Source organism: Myotis davidii, unplaced genomic scaffold (assembly GCF_000327345.1).
Source record: "Myotis davidii unplaced genomic scaffold, ASM32734v1 scaffold560, whole genome shotgun sequence".
In the NCBI taxonomy this organism is placed as follows: Eukaryota; Metazoa; Chordata; class Mammalia; order Chiroptera; family Vespertilionidae; genus Myotis; species Myotis davidii.
In genome coordinates, this window is record NW_006294418.1 from 250,446 (window position 1) to 268,957 (window position 18,512).

The following is an 18,512-nucleotide window of genomic DNA, read 5'->3' on the forward strand; positions in this document are numbered from 1 at the left end:
ACAGCGGTGGTGGCAGGAGCCTCTCTAAGAATGTCTGACTGCAGCTTAGGGCTGCTCCCCGCTGGCAAGTGGACATCCCCCGAGGGCTCCCGGGATGCCAGATGGATGTCTGATTGCCAGCTTAGGCCCAATCCCCCGCAGGGAGCAGGCCTAAGCCAGCAGGTGGTATTCCCCCAAGGGGTCCCAGACTGCGAGAGGGCACTGGCCGGGCTGAGGGACCCCCCCTCCCCCCTAGTGCACAAATTTTTTTGCACCGGGCCTCTAGTATATATATATGATTATTGATTTCAGAGAGGAAGAGATAGGGAGAGAGACATCAGTAATAAGAGAGAATCATTGATTGGCTGCCTCTTGCATGCCCCACATTGGGGATTGGGCCTGAAACCCAGGGATGTGCCCTTACTGGGAACTGTGACCTCCTGGTTCATAGGTCATCGCTCAACCACTGAGCCATGCTGGCCTGGCTATGTTCTTAGGCTTTTAACATCTAACTCTTTAATGCCATTAAATAAAATAACAAAGGGAAAGCATTTTGTGCAGGGTCAGAGCATGGCTAGTTGCTTTCTCTACTTTGGTAGTAGAGTCCAATGGGTATAATGGAAATTTGGTAAAGGAGGACACAAAGGACCAGAGGTAAACTGACAGTCTAGTAAATTTTCTTATTATTAGTTCTGAACACATTTTGGTGAGAAGTGGTAAAATTATTGGTAAGAAAATTTGTTATAATTGCACACATTTGCTATTTTTCAATTCTTCCATTGTTTTAATTGATCCTTATTTGATAGATTACCTTGAAAAATAAAACAATACTCTTGAACAAAATTTAGAATCCAATTAAACCCATCTTCTTATTAAAAAGTTATGATGCCTATAATAAGGAAATGTTGAGTGATATAAAACTATTAATTTTGCCTTCAATTTCTGAGAAGCGTTTGGTCTCTTTTAGAATATAAGAATTGAAAATTTGAAATGATTAGCGGGTAACTGAAAATGTTATATAATCAATTTAGTAAGTACATGTGCTAAAAGAGTGTGGTGAACAGCGAAGGAAGATATGGACCTTGACAGGAATGGAAGTTCAAGAAATGTCATTAAATGATGTGTCAGTGCTGAATTATGGCAATGTATATGTTTTTCTGTCAGACCAACTTGCAATCAAGGTTGGGATCTGTCACTCCAGTATAATTAATCTCAGACTCCATCATCTCTTCTGTAAATGATAAAGTATAACAGTCACAATTGTTGGGATCATTTTATGAGGTGATGGATGTAAAAAATTTATTGAACAAGATGGCTAGCACATAGAAAATAGTTGTGTTTGTACAAGCAAAAAGTGCACATATTCATAGAGAATATTTTAGAAGATAAAACTTCATTTTCTCCAAACTGTTAAAGAAATGAGAGAATTTTAAGTAATGCTAATGTCAAAGTTTAAATGTTACAGTAGCTTGTATATGAACTAGATTCACTTTATAAAGTAACCATGAGTCAAAGCCATGAGAAAAGAATTCAGAGTATGTCACAAGATTTGGTTTATATCATAGCATGAATCTCAAATAATGAGTTTATATATATTTTTAATAAATTTAATTTCATGGGTAGCTTTAGGAGGTTCCACAACCCTGGTGGTGGGACCACATGCACAAAACAACATCCAAATTATTCATTGTTTAACCGCCAAATATTTGAATAAATTAATTAAACTGCTGTGAAATAAATGTAAACATTATTATACCAGGACAATGTATATATTTTGAAGTTTTTTGAAGGAGTTTATTATGCAATTCCTTTTAATTTGTGTATTTGAACATTTTTATAATAAAGATTTAAAAGTGAGAATAACTAAAAGTTAAATACATAGATACTTTTTAAAAAATGTAATAGAGGGCATTTATAAAATCTTCCTGATGAGAATTTTATTTCTGAAAAGACTAATGTTTAAAGATAGAATCGTTTTGTGTGAAAAAATACTAATCTAGAAATATAAGCATAAACTAACTTATAAGCAATGTATATACAGAAAGAAATAGATATATAAATATAGGTAGATACAAAAATATGTTTCCAGCTAAAATGGAAGAAAAGTTAATTCATATGAAGCTGGTAGGCTATTTAATTAAGTAGTTGAAAGCTTTATCTTAAAAACAATGAATATAAAATGAATTATATGTTTCTCTGCAAATTTACTTTTCCATGCACACATCTTTTCAGTGACACAAATTGTTGTTAGCTTTCCTTTAAACTTGGTATTCAAAAAATAATATTTAAAATAAAAACAAGAGCAATATAGCACCAATCAAATTTATGGTGATATCTTGATAAACAAGGTAAAGTAGAGAGACTTTGCAAAATTGAAAAATAATAATGAAAATAATCCCTAAAACTAGCACAGTGAATTTGAGTCATAGGTACTCTGTGTACCTGTGGATAAGCTACCACCAGATCTACACAATGGAGATCCAGTATCTCCCTGTAACTTTCTACCTGAAAAAAGTCTGCCTTATGTGGGTGTGGCAACTCCAACATAGGTATCAGCAGCCCTGCGAATCTGCGTGCTCTGTGTGTAACTTTACCAAAAAAGGCACTGTAGTCTTGTAAACAGATGTTTCCAGTGGACTAAAGAAAATATGGTTTGGGACAATTTTCAGCACTCTAAAATGAGTGAGCCTTCATTTTCTTACTAAATATAGCCACATTAAATTGTTCTCCTGAGGTGGTCACTATGACACTAATCTTTCATCAATTCAAATGAGAAATTTCCAACACTTTTTACAAAATAACATGTTCTAGAATTAGTTCCCCTAAAAGTATTCTTAATCTTGCCATATGCCAGTTTACAATCAATTTAAAAAGTTGATTTCAAGGATCATTGTTTCGTAAAATTCTAGGCACTTTTGTGTATATTCTACAGAGTGGTATTTCAAGAGAATATTTTTCCCATATTTCTTTTTATTGTTAAAATGTATCAGCATTTTAATGATTGCACTATTTCTTCACATATACAAAGACTGAATATCCTTTTATACAGGACATATGGAAATGTTCAGCCACATTGCTTTTAAAAAAGAGACTACAGTCTACCTACTCTACAGTTCCTGCATTCATGGGTTAGTCTGTATCAGAATTAAATTAGGCCAATAGACCATGAACAAATTGTACCATCACAGGCATGAAAAGGCCATTATCATCTATCAAGCTGCAGAGGTGAAAATAAATGATCTTGGCAAAAAAGGAGGTTACTTATCTATACTGTAGGTCTACTTAAACCAATGATGCTTTTATTAGCTTTAAGAACACTCCCAGATAAAATTAAAATTTTATTTAGATGTCTTATTAATCTTCCCAATTATTATATCTGCTTTCAGCAATTGCAATTGTTATAGTCGAGTCCAGTCATTCTGACAAAGGAAAGCTAAATGCCAGAGGTAGAGCAGGAAGACACCACACAGTTACACAAGAATAAGGGCAATGGAAGTTTGAGCACTGAAGTGAGTGCTGCTTGATGTATTCTGAAGTCCCTGGTGCTTATCTATACTAATAAAAGGGTAATATGCTAATTAGACCAGGAGACCTTCTGGGAGACTTTCTGGATGTCCTTCTGAACAAAGCCATGGTGGTGGGGCTGAGGCAGAGATGGTTAGGGGTGAGCAAGTGGCGGGGGAGGGCAGGGAAGTTGGGGGCAAGCAGGCTAGTGGGGGGGGGCAGTTAGGGGTGATCAGGCAGGCAGGCAGGCAGGCAGGCGAGTGGTTAGGAGCCAGTGGTCCCGGATTGCAAGAGGGATGTCCGACTGCCAGTTAAGGCCTGATCCCTGTGGAGTCCCAGATTGGAGAGGGTGCAGGCCAGGCTGAGGGTCAACACCCCCCCTGCACATATTTCGTGCACCTGGCCACTAGTTACTCCCTAATAATATGCTTGATGCTTAGAGATATTCATGTACTAATTCAGGTCACCTTAGAAATAAGAATATTCCCTTAAAATAAAATCAATTAAAAAATATCTCCTCCCTAGGACTCTCAATTTGCTACCTTGGAATAACTTGTCACTTGAGATACTGAGTTAAACTCAGAATACAGCAAAGCTGTAGCATGATGAAAAATATGCCTTATAATGTAAAATAAATGCCAGTGGATTCTATGCTTAGGATGCAGAGTAGTTGATTAGGAACATTTCTTTTATGGTATCTGTAAAATAGGTCACAAAAACCTTCATTGCTATAGGAACTTTATGTGATGTAAATGTGTTTTATGGGGCTACTGTTATAGCCTGATTTTTTCTCAGTTGTGCTGAGGAAGCAAAGTGACTGGTTGCAACCTTTTTTTTTTTCATTTTTACTGTACACAAAATTTATAGTATTAGTTCTCCTTTTATTGCACAGTTCACATTTTAAGGTATATCCTTGAGTTCCTATAAGTTAGATGTAAACAGTCTATTCATATGTATGCAGTAATTTAATAAGCACAATTATATATACCAAGACTATAAGTTTTCATAGACTTGGAAGCAACTTTGTTTGCCATTGGAAAGCTTATGATTTAATAGAAAAGATAACAGTATTTATATAAATCATATTTCCTAAAAAATTATCCAGTCTATTTATCCTAAAACAAAATATTTCAAAAGATGTTTGAATGTTTTTGGGATTCCTATCAGTTTTGGTTCACAGCTTCTTTGCATATCTTGTGAATAATTTGAAAAATAGAGGGACACCTTATGTTTATTTTTTAATATGTTAATAGCACAAATTATTTTCCAGTGTTGATTTTTATGTGCTTAGCTTGCCTTTGCACATAAAAAGTGTGTGGGTGTGCTTAATTTTACTATGGTCTCAGCCTACCTTATGAAAGGTCCAATATTTAAAAAGGTTTTTGTACTTTTTACCAAAATATTTGATGACCTGAAATGTTTTAATATTTGTACTATCTTTTAAAATTTAATTGCTACAACTGAGCTTTAAAAGGTATTTATAGAAACCTCATATCATAATTGTATCAATCATCTATAAATTACTTTTAACAATAAAAATCCTATCATTTCAAAACACTCAAGCTTGTCAACCTTCCATTTCATCCCCAGACTTAATAAATTAGTACAATCATCAGAACTTTGAAATTTTTGTGATTTATGCCAGAAAAAAATAATTATGTGTTATTTCTTCACCCATTTGTTTTTATTTTGGTACTACTGTAGTTATCTTAATTAGCCTCGCACTTTCAAAAGGCATCAACTTTCTCTGAGGTATTATCAGGTTTTTCCTACTCACAGGCTAGCTTTATTCTATCTTTCAATGTTAGAGAATATTTTACTCCTGAAGGTCCCTTTATATGACTGAAATAGTGTCTAATATTTTCACTTAAATGGTATTTGGGGGTTGTGTGTCCTTTGTGTTTGTTTTCGTTTTCTCCTCTCAGGTTGGAAATTCTTCAGACAAACTGAGATGAATAAGTGTATCCTACGTGTTGTCAGTTCAAAGTTGTAGAAAATGAAGTTTTAACTCCCAGCTTTAATGTTTTGTTTGGTCATATACTTTTAAAACTTTCACCCACCTGTTTTGTTTGTTTTTCTCTGTGTGCCAACTGGAATTTGGGACGCATTCACCATTTTCCTATTGTGTTGGTATAAATGCTAAACCTACAACTCTCTCTAAGATATCACTTTCCACTTATACAGAAAATTTCTTGTGCAGATAAGGTGCTGGTACAAGTTAGGTATAATAGGTGCAGATGTCACACCAGTAGCTGTTACACTGAGGGTATAGCCTTTCCTGACAAGAAACCTTTATGGGAAGTAAACGCTCAGGATCAGCAATCCATTTGTAACCTCAGAAATAGTCTCTTTAAAAAAAGGGGGGGAATTTCTCATTAAACAGCACATTTGTTTCTGGTGAATTAATTGTTATTATAGGAGGCAAGGCATGGAATGGGCAAAGTGTAAACTGAGAACTAGAGAAGTACCCCCAAGCTAAAAGATATAGTTACTCCTCCGCTCATTGCTGCCAGATCTCCCTAGTTTTCAAAAGAAGTCAGAAATCCACAGCTGTATGCAAACTCTCTCAATATTTTAAGTTTTGGCAACTAATTCAAGTATATTTTAAAACACGATAGAAGAGAAAGCAAACACATCAGTGAGGTTTGCCAGTTTGGAACCCTGCTGTAGACAAGCTGCTCTGCCCCTTTAATTTCTGTGTCTGCAGTGAGGAGAAGAAAAATACACAAACTTCCCATTCTACTGTTCTCTGGTCTTGGGCATCAACCAGAGCACAAGCCAGTCAGTGCGGCCAGGAAGCTGAAGGAACACAAAGCTCCCTTTTCCCTCTTCTGCATCTCATGAACTGGCCAACTCCCAGTCCCATTGCTGCTCCCTGGACTTTGTATTATTTAAAGGTACAGAGTCCCAAATAGTGTTTTTTCTACGACCCTTTAGATTGACAATGGTTCTGAACTTAAAAAATAATGATCAAGAAAATAAATAATTAACAGTAATAAAGTGTTTTCACATACATCAGTTATTATTCTCTCCCACTTATTTACTACCTTCTCAAAACAACCTAATGGTAAATATATATACTATTCTCTCTGATTCACAAACAAGAAAACTAAAATCTAAGTGAAGATCATACACTTGAGTAGCTTCTCCAGAGAATACGTGACTGGAACCCTCATTTTCTGGCTCCAAATCCAGTGCCTCCCTTCCGCTGTCTCACAGAAGAACATACAGGAAACAGAGGAAATAACCTGAGTTACTCCACATCCAACCTTGTTTTCCAGAATCATGTGCCTTATCTTTCAAATGTCCCAACAGCCAACATCTCACCAATGGGTTCCTTCAAGCTTGTTCTAATTTTCTTTTAAACTGACACCAAGTACATACACGACAAATAAAGGGTGAGGTGGTTAACATCTGTGACTCTTTGGATCAAAGACTGTGATTTGCAACCATTAGACACAACTACAGTATTTTGGGCAGGTCAAAGAGAATGTCACTAAATCATTGCTTCAAAGAGTTACAATAGCTCTCAACAGGCCTACCTAATGCCCTTACTTTAAAAATTTATATCTTCTAAAAAGTATCTATATAAAAACCTATAATCAAATTCAAGGTGATAAAGTAATATATACAGTATATAAATTTACATATATAAAAAGTAAAAAAATTAAATATATGAATAATTATATATATATGCATTCATACTACACACACACACACATACATACATGCACGAAATAAGCACTTTGAACTCATAATTTATGAGATAATTGAACTTGACATTAATGTGAAAGGTTATATTTTTATGCCAAAGTGGACGTATGAAAGACAAACTTCTTTACCCATATCTTGGGTCCAAAGCAATAGCCCTGGGGTGTTCCATGGCCCCTGCTATTAGTGTCGTTCTTAAGGAACCATCAAGTTTGGCCACTTCAATTTGGTCCAGGTTGCTGTCTATCCAGTATATGTTGCCTGCTATCCAGTCAACCGTCAGTCCTTCTGGGGTTGCTAGGCCATGCTCTACAACCACTTCAATTGCACTTACACCTACAACAGAAGGGAAATCAACACTTGTACTCACTTAAGAAACAGGTTAAGCATAAAGGAAAAGGACTACTTATTAGCTCTATAATGTACGTAAACATTATGTTAACTCAGAGAGCTAGAGTGCAAAAGTAATACTTGGCACAAAGGAAATGAAACAGGTCCCAAATTTAGAATTACTGTTTTTCCCCACCAGAAATTTTTAATCTCTTATGTACTTTCAGTGACAGCTGAATAGACTTCTAAAGCTACTAACAATACTTAGGTTACAAAAATGTTATTTCTTGTTTCTGAATTTTTAGGCAGGACAAGGTATATTGGGAGTAATAATGATGCACTGGTTAAAATCAGTGCACTTTAATTTAAATGTTGACCCTCATGGTAGAATAAAGGAAAAGTTCACCTCGGGCAACAACGTCATAGTTAATCAGCACCCACTATTTTATTTATTTATTTAGAAATAATTCTTTATTGTTGAAAGTACTACATATGTCCCCCTTTCCTCCCCTTGAGCCCTCCAGCCCACCCCTGCTCCTCACCCCAGGCTTTCGGCACCCTACTGTCTGTGTCCATGGGTTATGCATATATGCATACAAAGTCTTTGGTTGATTACCTCCCACCCACATACCCTGCCTTCCCTATGAGATTCCGCTCTCTGTTCCATGCTTTGAGTCTCTGGATCCACTTCGTTCATCAGTTTACTTTGTTACTAGCACCCACTATTTTTAGAAGCATGACAGATATGAGAGCTTTTACTGCATTTAACCTGAACAGAGATAAGCTCCAAATCATATTCTCTTTACCCCCATCCCTAGGCCATAACATTTGCAAGATATTACACATTTGCAAATAACGGAAGAAGGCATTAGTGTGGTCTAAATAAAAATAAATAATTTGATAATGTCCACCAATACTCTTATTTATCCACTCCTTACCTTCTTTCACAATTTAAATGGAGTATTTTAAAAACACCTTTGCCTCATAGGATATCCCTTCATAGTTTATGACATTACCAGTGATTGTAGTTAGAAATTTTAAGTGTCTTTTAAAAACAATTAACCATCTAATGCCATAGATCTAAATCCATCATTTGAAATTGGCATCTTGCAATATGACACAGGACACAAATTCACCCATCATAACCACACTGTATGCTTAAATATTACCATTTTTCCCAAAGTTCAAATGTGACTTAAGGAGCAATTTAGAATTTGATAGAAATATCTGGGCATTGAGTTTCTACACAAATATAACAGTTTCAAGAGAAGTTGATATATATATATATTCATCTCAAAGACTTGCTACTTAAAAAAAGCCTAGATTAGACAGAAGAGATAAGTCAAAACATGGCAAAAATATTTAGCTCATATTAGCAGTCTTTGCAAAAATTTCTTCACCATTTCTTTGAGATAGTCTGAAAGATTATAACAAAATAAAAACAACATTTTTTAACTCACAAATATAATCGTTAGCATGTAGAAAATAGTCACTTTTTTTCTTATAAATAAATTTCTTCACCACATGTCAGTGGTAAAGCCCACAATTTAAAAATGGAATGAATACCACAGGCCTTCACCACTCACTCCCCCAACATATCCTCACAGGTGTATGTGACATCCTTGGTTTTACAATTGTTTGGGAAGAGCTGAAGAACCAACAGCCAAAGATTAATCAAAACTTCTTTTGATTACAATATACTTTCTGGAATTTTCAGTTAAAAACTAATGTAAATATTAAGTTAAAATTGTAACATACGTACCTCCACTTTCAGAAAGCTTGCCTCGATATATTCTGTCTTCTACAACATCTGTCCAATAAAGTAAACTTTGATTGAAGTGAAAATCAAGAGCTATTGTGTTTCTCAATCCAGGAACAAGTAGACTATAATCTCTTTTATGAAGATCAATCCTTCTGATTTCATGGCGAATAGAAAAGATGATGAATGCTTCAAAGGGATCTGAAATTAAATTTATTTTTAATAAACTTATGAAAATATTCATTTACTTTGGTAAGAGTAATAAAATGCCTGAGGTCAAAACCCATTCATTCAAAACTATAATTTATTATATGATTATCTGTCATTAAAGAAGGAACAATTTTCCCCAAAAATTAAAAGAAAAAACTTGAATAATTTAGGTTTATTGTATTTATTAAAATAAGGTATAATTTATTGGAATTCAAAGACAAAATGGAATATTTTCTGTTTTTATGGAGTTTCAGCTGACAACCCAAACCTTAGGAAAACACAAAAAATGCTAAGAGTTAGCTAAAACTAGTTCTGGCACTCAGCTCATCACATGCCTACAGGTCCATGAAGGAGAAAGATCCAATAGAAAGAGGATTTTTACAAAAACAATTGATGAGTGTAAAGTTAAGAAGCGGTCCCCAGAAGAATGAAGATTCAATGTTCTCCACAGTCCAAGAAAGTCATGAGTACACTGTACCTCACTAGTCTTTAAGCCTAGATCAGGCCTGAGTGGAAAGAAAGCAAGAAGCTTTAAAAACAGAAATAGGATTAAAGTTTTATATTTTGTACCTGAAAAAAAAGTTTAAATACCCCAAAGTTACCAAAAAAATGTTGTTATTTAAAAAATGTATCAAACTCTGTACCGAATACTGGCCAACATACTATTATAATTTACACTTGAATTCTGTTTAATGAATACATTTTTGAGGAAGAAAGCCAGGCTTGCAAAGATTTCCCTCATTTCCATATTAGTGTCAGCTCTCCGCATTTCCCTTTAGAAAAATTGGTTTTCCTATCCCAAATGTAAATACAGCCTCTGAAAGTGAGCTGCTATAATCAACCCTGTCCGCAGTGATCTTCCCAGGAGGGGATCAAAGTCTGGTTAACGGGTTTGTAAGATCTGAGTCTGGTTAATGGGTTTGTAAGATCTAAGTCTGGTTAATGGGTTTGTAAGATCTGAGACTGGTTAATGGGTTTGTATACTTGGAGAGAAGCTTTCAAGATGAGGGAACCTACTCTCTTTTCCTTTTAGGTCACCAATCTCTAAGGCTAATGTTGCGAATATGAATGTTCTTGTAAGTTGAAGAAACCTATTCATAGTATTAGAGAAGAGAAAAATGTCACAGAGAATGAAGCAGCAATGACCTGGGCAGAGACTGTGTTCTGAGAACATTCACAGCAATAGTTCCAACTACCCCTAAGACTGGTTCCCTCCTTCAAATCTCCTATGCACACCCCATGCTTTGTGTATGTGAGCCAATGCATTTATCAATTCAAATTGATTTGAACTGGGTTTCTATCAATTGCAAATAGGTTTACTGTTCTTATTTATCTCATCTTTACAGAGAGGCCTTTCCTGATTAGTTACCTAATTAAGACCCTTCTAAATTATATCACCATGGCTTATTTATTCTGTTTGAAGTATATTTTAAAACCGGTATTTACTTGTTGGTCATTTATTTCCCTCATGAGACAATAAGCTCTATGAAAATAGGGATTTTATCTGTCTTGCTTGTTATCATGTCCCTAAGACCAAGCACCAGAGGAAGAACACATGTAAACCTAGGTTCTGAAGGGTGTGAACCTAGGCTGGCAACCCTTAGTGTAGGGGAGCTGCTGCCATTCCCCCCCCCCCCACTGGACATGAATATACTTTAGGAAGCTCTTCCCAGCACATTAATTAAATGTTTTTGAATGAATACATGTGGAGAGAAACTGAATAGATCCCAAGAAACTGGATGATAGATAGTAAGGGAGAGAGCCCTGCCATGATCAGTAGAGCTAACCAATAGACCTGCAGCTGACTGTGTAGTACATAAGTCCAGCCAAGACCACAGGAATTGCTCAAAAGGCCTGAAAACTTGTTTGCAAAAATTATGTGGATTGTGATCACTTAGCTATTGTGGTTATTTATTGCACGGTGATAACATCACTATGACAATAGCTAACAGATACAAGGCACTAAACATGAACAAAATAGTTTCAAACGGCCCCCAATAGAAAAAATCCTCATAAAATTTTAAATCAGAAGGTATCATTATTAATGCAAAAAATGATTATGACATTCTGTCATTTAAAAGAAAGATTAGGAGCCCTGTTTGATTTTCTGCTCTGGCTATGAAACAACTCTTTGCTTTTGAAAAAATATTTATCTTTTTTGAAATTAAGTATCCTTATCTGTAAAATGGGGTTAACCTAACCTACTTTCAATCTAACTTAAACTGTTATCAGAATCCAATTAAATAATGTATGCAAATTTGATTTGTAAGCTGAAATCTGTCACAGGAAATACAAATGTGGAGGTAATGGTGATGTAGTAAAAAAGTTATAGACTTGGAGTAAGAAAATGCAGGTTTAAGACAGAGTTCTGCTATCAACTATCTGAGTACATTGTAGAAGTTTACTTAAACTCTCTGACTCTCAACATTTTTTATGCATAACAGTTATTATGGTAATTGATAATTAAAGTATGAATACTTAATATCTTAATATATGCTTAATAATTATTATGGATATTAAATTCCAAAGACTACTCAGTGGAATAAGCAAAAGGGATATTCCATAAGAGAAAATGCTGAAATGATGATACAGTGAAAGGAAGTCAGATATTTCTTAGCATGTCCTAAAACTAGGGACATTTCAGCTCTAAACAGCTTCCCCATCCTTTAGCTGACAGCTCGCCCTTAATCAAGCACTACATTATCAGTGCAGCAGCTATTTGCTAGAGAAATTTATATTTAATACCTATTAAAGAACACATATTTTTAAAATTGCAAGGTAATGTGTTACTGTCTCTGCCCTAGGAATATCACACCAGAGGAAGAAAGAAATCCAGAAAGAAAAAAAGGAGAAGGCAAAAGAAAAGAAATTCAAGTTTCATCTTCCCTAAGACATCTTCCCCTGGAAGACATCTGCGATCAAAAAGCCACAGTATAAGAGGAAGTGCTGATGAACGCATGTAAACTGGAAAAATGTTTCTGAGAGGATGCCTGCAGCTCTCAGAAACTAGCAGATGTAAAAGAAGGCTGACAGAACAGTTCTCAGAGGAGATAGTACTACCAACGGGCAAATCCCACAATCACTCTTTAAAAAAGTAGGATGGGAGTAACAACCTGGTCTCAGGACCCCCTCAGAGCACTGTTAAGACCTAGGAGGAGCGTCTGAATGAAGAAACAAACAGGCATGCAGTATATTAAGTGAAAAAAAATAGGCTCAAAAGTCTACATCCTATATGATTCCATTTCTATGACATTCTGATAAAAGGCAAAACAACAGAGACAGAAAGCTGGACAGTGGATGCCAGCAACAAGGGATGGAGAAAGGGCTTGTTTACAGATTTTTAGACAAATCACTAACCTCCCTACATACAATAGCTTCAGAAAAGACAAAATAGAAAATAACGAATATACATTAACAACAACAACAACAACAAAAGACAGGGAATCCAGGAATAAAATTATTAAGAAATATAAAAAAGATTATATGAAGACATTTTAAAGCACTAATGAAAGAAATAAGACATCAAATCTGGAAAGGTATATAGTATTGCTAGATTGAAAACAACAACATCCCAAAGATCTTGCTTCTGTCTAAATTAATTTATATATTTTCTGAGGTGGAAAATAATTGCAACAATCATTCTTTAAAATAATACTAGATAATTCTAAAGGTTATGTTAAAAAAGTATCACTCACCAGAAGAATTTCAGGATCGATATACAATAGTGACTTACTTCAACTGGTATTAAAATATATTATTGTTTCAACAGAAAAATACTTTGGTACTGATTCATAACTGACTATAAGGCTGAGAAATATGATAGCTTTAGGGAACCTGGAGATGAAATTAAGTTGGAAAATTTTCTGACTTAACCCAAAAAAATAATTTCCCGATGGCTTAAAATTTTGATGTAGTAAATAAAACTATGAAAGTGTTAGTAGTAAGGATAAAACGTATTTTCAGAAGTCCAGAATGGGGAAGGCCTGTCTGAGTTTGACACAAGTCAATAACAATGTTTAATGTATGTTTAAAAAATTACAGGACAAAAACAATGTAAAAAATGTCAAAAGGCAAACTGGATTAAATATCTACAATATAATAAAGGACTAGATTCTCTATTACACGTGAGCTCCTATAAATTGACAAGAAGGAAATACTCAAGGAAATAAAAGGTAAAGGGTATTGAACAAACAATTCGTAAAAAGAAAAATATAAACAACTTTTACATTGTAAAAAGTGTTCAATTTCTCTCATAAAATAATAAATTGATTTTAAAATAATGAAAATATTTGATAAGACACTGTATCGATTAAAATGTAGACAAAAGACACTCCGACATAATGATAATGGAACTATAAACTATTATAATCTGTATGGAGAACCACTGGACAACCATAAAAAAATCTATCTATCTATCTATCTCCCTTGACCAAGTAAGTCCATTTGTCAGAAATTCATTATAATAAAGTTTTATATACAGTATATGTGGCAGATAAGCAAGGAAATTCTTTGCAAATTTGTAATAGCAAAAGATTAAAAGCATAAAATTTCATCAATAGGTATCTGGATAAATAACATATGGTACGGTCATACAGTGCAATATTATTTGGCCACATACACTAATGTGACTGCTACATGTGTGCTACCATGAAATACTTACCAATACTTTGTAATTTGAAAACAGCAATATACAAACAGTGCACATACCACACTAACATTTAAGTTAAAAAATAAAAGATTTTTCTAAAACTATATAAAAGTAAACCATAGAATAATTATTAAAGGATTGATGACGGAATGCTCTTATCTCTGCCATGGTAACTGGTGACTGGGATTCAGGAGTGGGAACAAAACAAATTTTCACTTTGTTCTGCATTGGTACAAGTTTTAAGCATTGGTATATATATTTCCTATTAAGATTTGTTATTCTTAAGAATAAAAATTAAACCTATAAAAGAAGGAATTATAATTTCCAGCTTTTGGAAACATAAACACAACAAGAATTATTTAAGCATGACATATATGCTGAGCAAGGTAATTCAGTATGACACATACTGTAAAACCTGTTTTTTCCCTTTAGGAGGACTCATTTTTACTATAACAATATTTAAGAGATGACTTATTGCTCTTACTTTTATGCCATATTTTAAGAAAAAATATATATTTTAAAAATCTTTATTGTTAAAGTATTATATACATCCATTTTTTTCTCCCATTGACCACTTATAGCCACCCCCACCCCACCATCCCAGGCTTCTACCACCCTATTGTCTGTGTCCATGGGTTGTGCATACATGCACACAAGTTCTTTGGTTGATCTCTTCCCACCCACCCAACCACAAAAGTATATTTTTTTGAACCACAGGTCACTGACTTGTCTGTTACAACTGAAATAGGATTCTATAGTAAAGGCCTACATTCTGCGTTTGCCTCTGATGCAAATAACAGAAAGTCACTAAAATTATTAGCTGTCTCGGTTTTTAAGATAAAATAACATTCTTGGTCATATATGCTCTAAAATATTTGTGAAGACCACCCCCCAGCCCAGGGTTCTAGTTGAAGGAAAGGTCCCCATAACTTCTGCGTGTAAAATCCAGTGGAGATTGTGGGTAAGTGACACAGGCTGCTGGAGTCCCAAGCAGTTTTCCTTAAAGGGTCCTAGCAGAGGCTTACTTGGACTCACTCCCTCTGAGCTCCAGTGTTGGGGCAGCAACTGAAAGGGCCCAGGGATATATGGGGAATAAATAAATTGTCTGACATCAGGGTGAGGGCTGGAGGGGCTGCTTTCTGCCAAACAAAAGTGCTGGCAGAGGTCACTGTTCCTTTGCTGAGCTCTCCCCGGAAAGAGCTAACAGGTAGGCACCATATCTGACTCTCCATCAACCTGGCTCACATTGTTTGCCCCACCCTGTTGATTCTCTGAGGCCCCTCTCCAGCCTACTTGCGGGCCCATCCAAGCTGTTTCCAATGGCTTTTCCATACAATTGGCCTCTCTTGCCTCATGCACTGAACTTTCCTAAAATCTCTCACACAAACAGCATCGGGCCTCTGCGTAACCCCTACCTCTTGCTAAGTGACCCCGGTCCCAGAACTAGTGGCAGCTGGCCTTGGTTCTCCTGGACACCTCCAAGCTCAACACACTTAGCAGCCACCTATTGATGACTCTGTAGCTCGTACTGGGTGGCCTCAGGCAGGGCATAGGCAGTGGCTGACTTTGCACCTCCCGGAGGTCCCAGAGCCAGTGCAACCAGTGGACAGCTTAAGACAGGCTGGATTACATCCCTACCACCTGCACACTCGTGGGGCAGACTCAGTAAGCACCAAAGCCCCACTGAAATGGGTATTGCTTCATGGGGTTCGCTCCTGCACAGCAGCTCCTCCACTGTAGTCACAGCTGGTCTGTGCAGCTGATTGGCCTGGGGGTAAATCTCTCCCAGTGACGCCAACAGCAATCAAGACTCAACTACAACAGAAGAGTGCACACAGCCCACGGAGGGGCATACCTGGTGCGCCCAGCTCAGGTGAATGGGGAGGCTGCACCTGGGCCCTACCAGACACCTATTACACAAGGCCACTTTACCAATTCCAGGAGACATACAGTTCTACCAAACACATAGAAACAAACACAGGGAAGCAGCCAAAATGTGGGTGAGTACGAACAACAAAAAAAGAGATTATATCATGAATAACAAAATTTCAATATTTTTAAAATAGTGATTGTGAATACATTATTATTTATTGGTTTCAATTATTTTTGGAAGATTTCATAATAGAATGAATGGTGGTCAAAAGATCGCGTTGGGTGATTTACTAAAACTGTTCAAAGCCTTTAAAGTTCTTGCATTTAAGTCATTTTGTGTTGAGAATAGAGTTGTTTGATAAATGTTACTTGATTTGCATAACTATAATAAAGCAGTTACTAAAAATAAAAAATATATAAATATTAAAAATTATTTGAACTCTGAATCTTGATAACTTCTCCAATGCCTCACTACTTTTAAGATTTATGTTGGGCCATAACCGGTTTGGCTCAGTGGATAGAGCGTCGGCCTGCAGACTGAAAGGTTCCAGGTTTGATTCCAGTTAAGGGCATGTACCTTAGTTGTGGGCACATTCCCAGTAAAGGGTGTACAGGAGGCAGCTGATCAATTTTTCTCTTTCATCGATGTTTCTAACTCTCTCCCTCTCCCTTCCTCTCTGAAATCTTCCTCTCTGTAAAAAATCAATAAAATATATATATATTTTTAAAAGATTAATGTTGGTTTATTAAATTGTTTTTATTTGAGAGAATAAAAGTGTTGTAATGAATAACCCAATATGTAATTTCATATGCTAGTGGGAAATCATGAAGACTGAATTTCAAATTTCCAAGTCTTAAAATAGTTTTTTCTTTAAAAAAATAAAACTGTGTATAAAATATTTGGAAATAAAACACAATGAAGAAATTTCTGTTGTATACCAATTTTGATGTAGTATATTATGTTCTTTGGAGGCAAACTCAATTTAGAATGAGTATCAGCAAAATATGAAGTAGTCATTCATTTTTATAGTTTTCTGGTAATTTTTCTAGTACACTAGCTCCTGTCTCAGAAATGACTGAACTTAACAACTCAAACCAGCGCATTCCACTTTTAATTTAAAACTGGCTTAAAATTTTTCTGCCTTAGCATACCATGAGATGACAGATGTACAAAACAAAGAGGTTACAATTTACATTTTCTATGGTGATGAATTTCATGTTTATAAATGTAGTATAGCACAAGTAGCTTTAAAAAATACAAGACTGTAGTGTTCTCCATATAATTCCATTTTCTTTAAGTCCCACTACAGGTTCTCATAATGATTTTTACAAGACAGAATAAAAATGTAGTAGATGACTTATCTAAGAAAAAAAGTCTCTCTATAGTGCTCTCAGGGTGTATTGTTAGTATAAGTCTACAACCAGCAATTCTATAGGAATAGAGCCTGATTCTTTATTAAATATACACCTATTCAACAAAAAGTGATATGTAGTTACAATGTTTTATCTTCTGATATTTAAGAGTTTTACTTTTTTGTTTTTGTATTTAATAATTTATTTTTATTTCTCTCTCCCTATCATTAGCTATATTTCTTTTACACAGTAGAAACTTATGAATTGTAAGTGATCTATCATTTCCCTGGGTCAATATATATATTATTACTTCCTTTTTTCCATTCCTTCACCTATATATAGTTATATTGAGAATAAATGATAGTTAATTATTACTGAAGTGTGATATACATAAAGGCAGAGGACAGGATCTAGAGAAAGATAGGCTTTCAACTATTACTCAAACCTGTGAATTTATAAGATTTTGTCACCAGCTGTCCATCAGTTTTTCTTGCAAGCTATTTTTGTTTATTTGTTTTTCTCCTCTTAATTATTTTCCTGGAAATTTCTGGATATTTTTCTCTCAAAAGCTCTGCTTTATATTTCTAGTTTTTAAAAAGTCATCTATTCTTTCTGTTAATAAGTAGTAAGAATTGGAATTTGGATTGTTTGTGAAGAGAGAGAGAGAGAGAGAACTTCCGGGGTAAAGGATTGAACAAAAACCTTTTCATTTCTAGGATATATCCCATTGCCTTTTGCTAAATTGCATTTAATAAATATTTGTGATGACATAAATGAGAGAATGACTAATTATAAGACCCACTGAATAGTTAGCCCAGAATACATAAAATATGAAGGAGATAAAAATTACTATGGGGAAAAGAAAAGGAAAGGACGAAGTCAGTGAGGGAAGCAGAAAGATAAAGAGAAAGAGTATAAAAAAGGTCAACATGACTAAAATTAAATTAAAACATGGAGAGGATATTTGAAATGTCTAAATTTTAGGTCATACAATTAACTCCTACAAATCAATAAGAAAAGGTAGTGATATTAACAGAAAAATTATCAATAAATAATAAAATTTTAAAAATAACTTTGCTCTAATATCTCTTAGTTACAAGGACCTGAGTAAATGAAGTAACCTTTCTGTGTCTTTTCCCAAAGTTA

The 18,512-nt window shown here is 35.1% G+C and overlaps 1 protein-coding gene across 1 annotated transcript in view; it reads right to left on the reverse strand.

Annotated features, from left to right (window-relative positions):
• The window catches only part of LOC102765229 (low-density lipoprotein receptor-related protein 1B-like), a 221,897-nt gene that overhangs the window by 169,760 nt on the left and 33,625 nt on the right, over positions 1-18,512 (reverse strand). Inside the window, exons 5-6 of the mRNA XM_015567146.1 lie at positions 9,287-9,484; positions 7,326-7,530 (exon numbers count right to left, since the gene is read on the reverse strand). Coding sequence (XP_015422632.1) covers positions 7,326-7,530; positions 9,287-9,484 — 403 coding nt within the window. The remainder of the gene's footprint in view (positions 1-7,325; positions 7,531-9,286; positions 9,485-18,512) is intronic.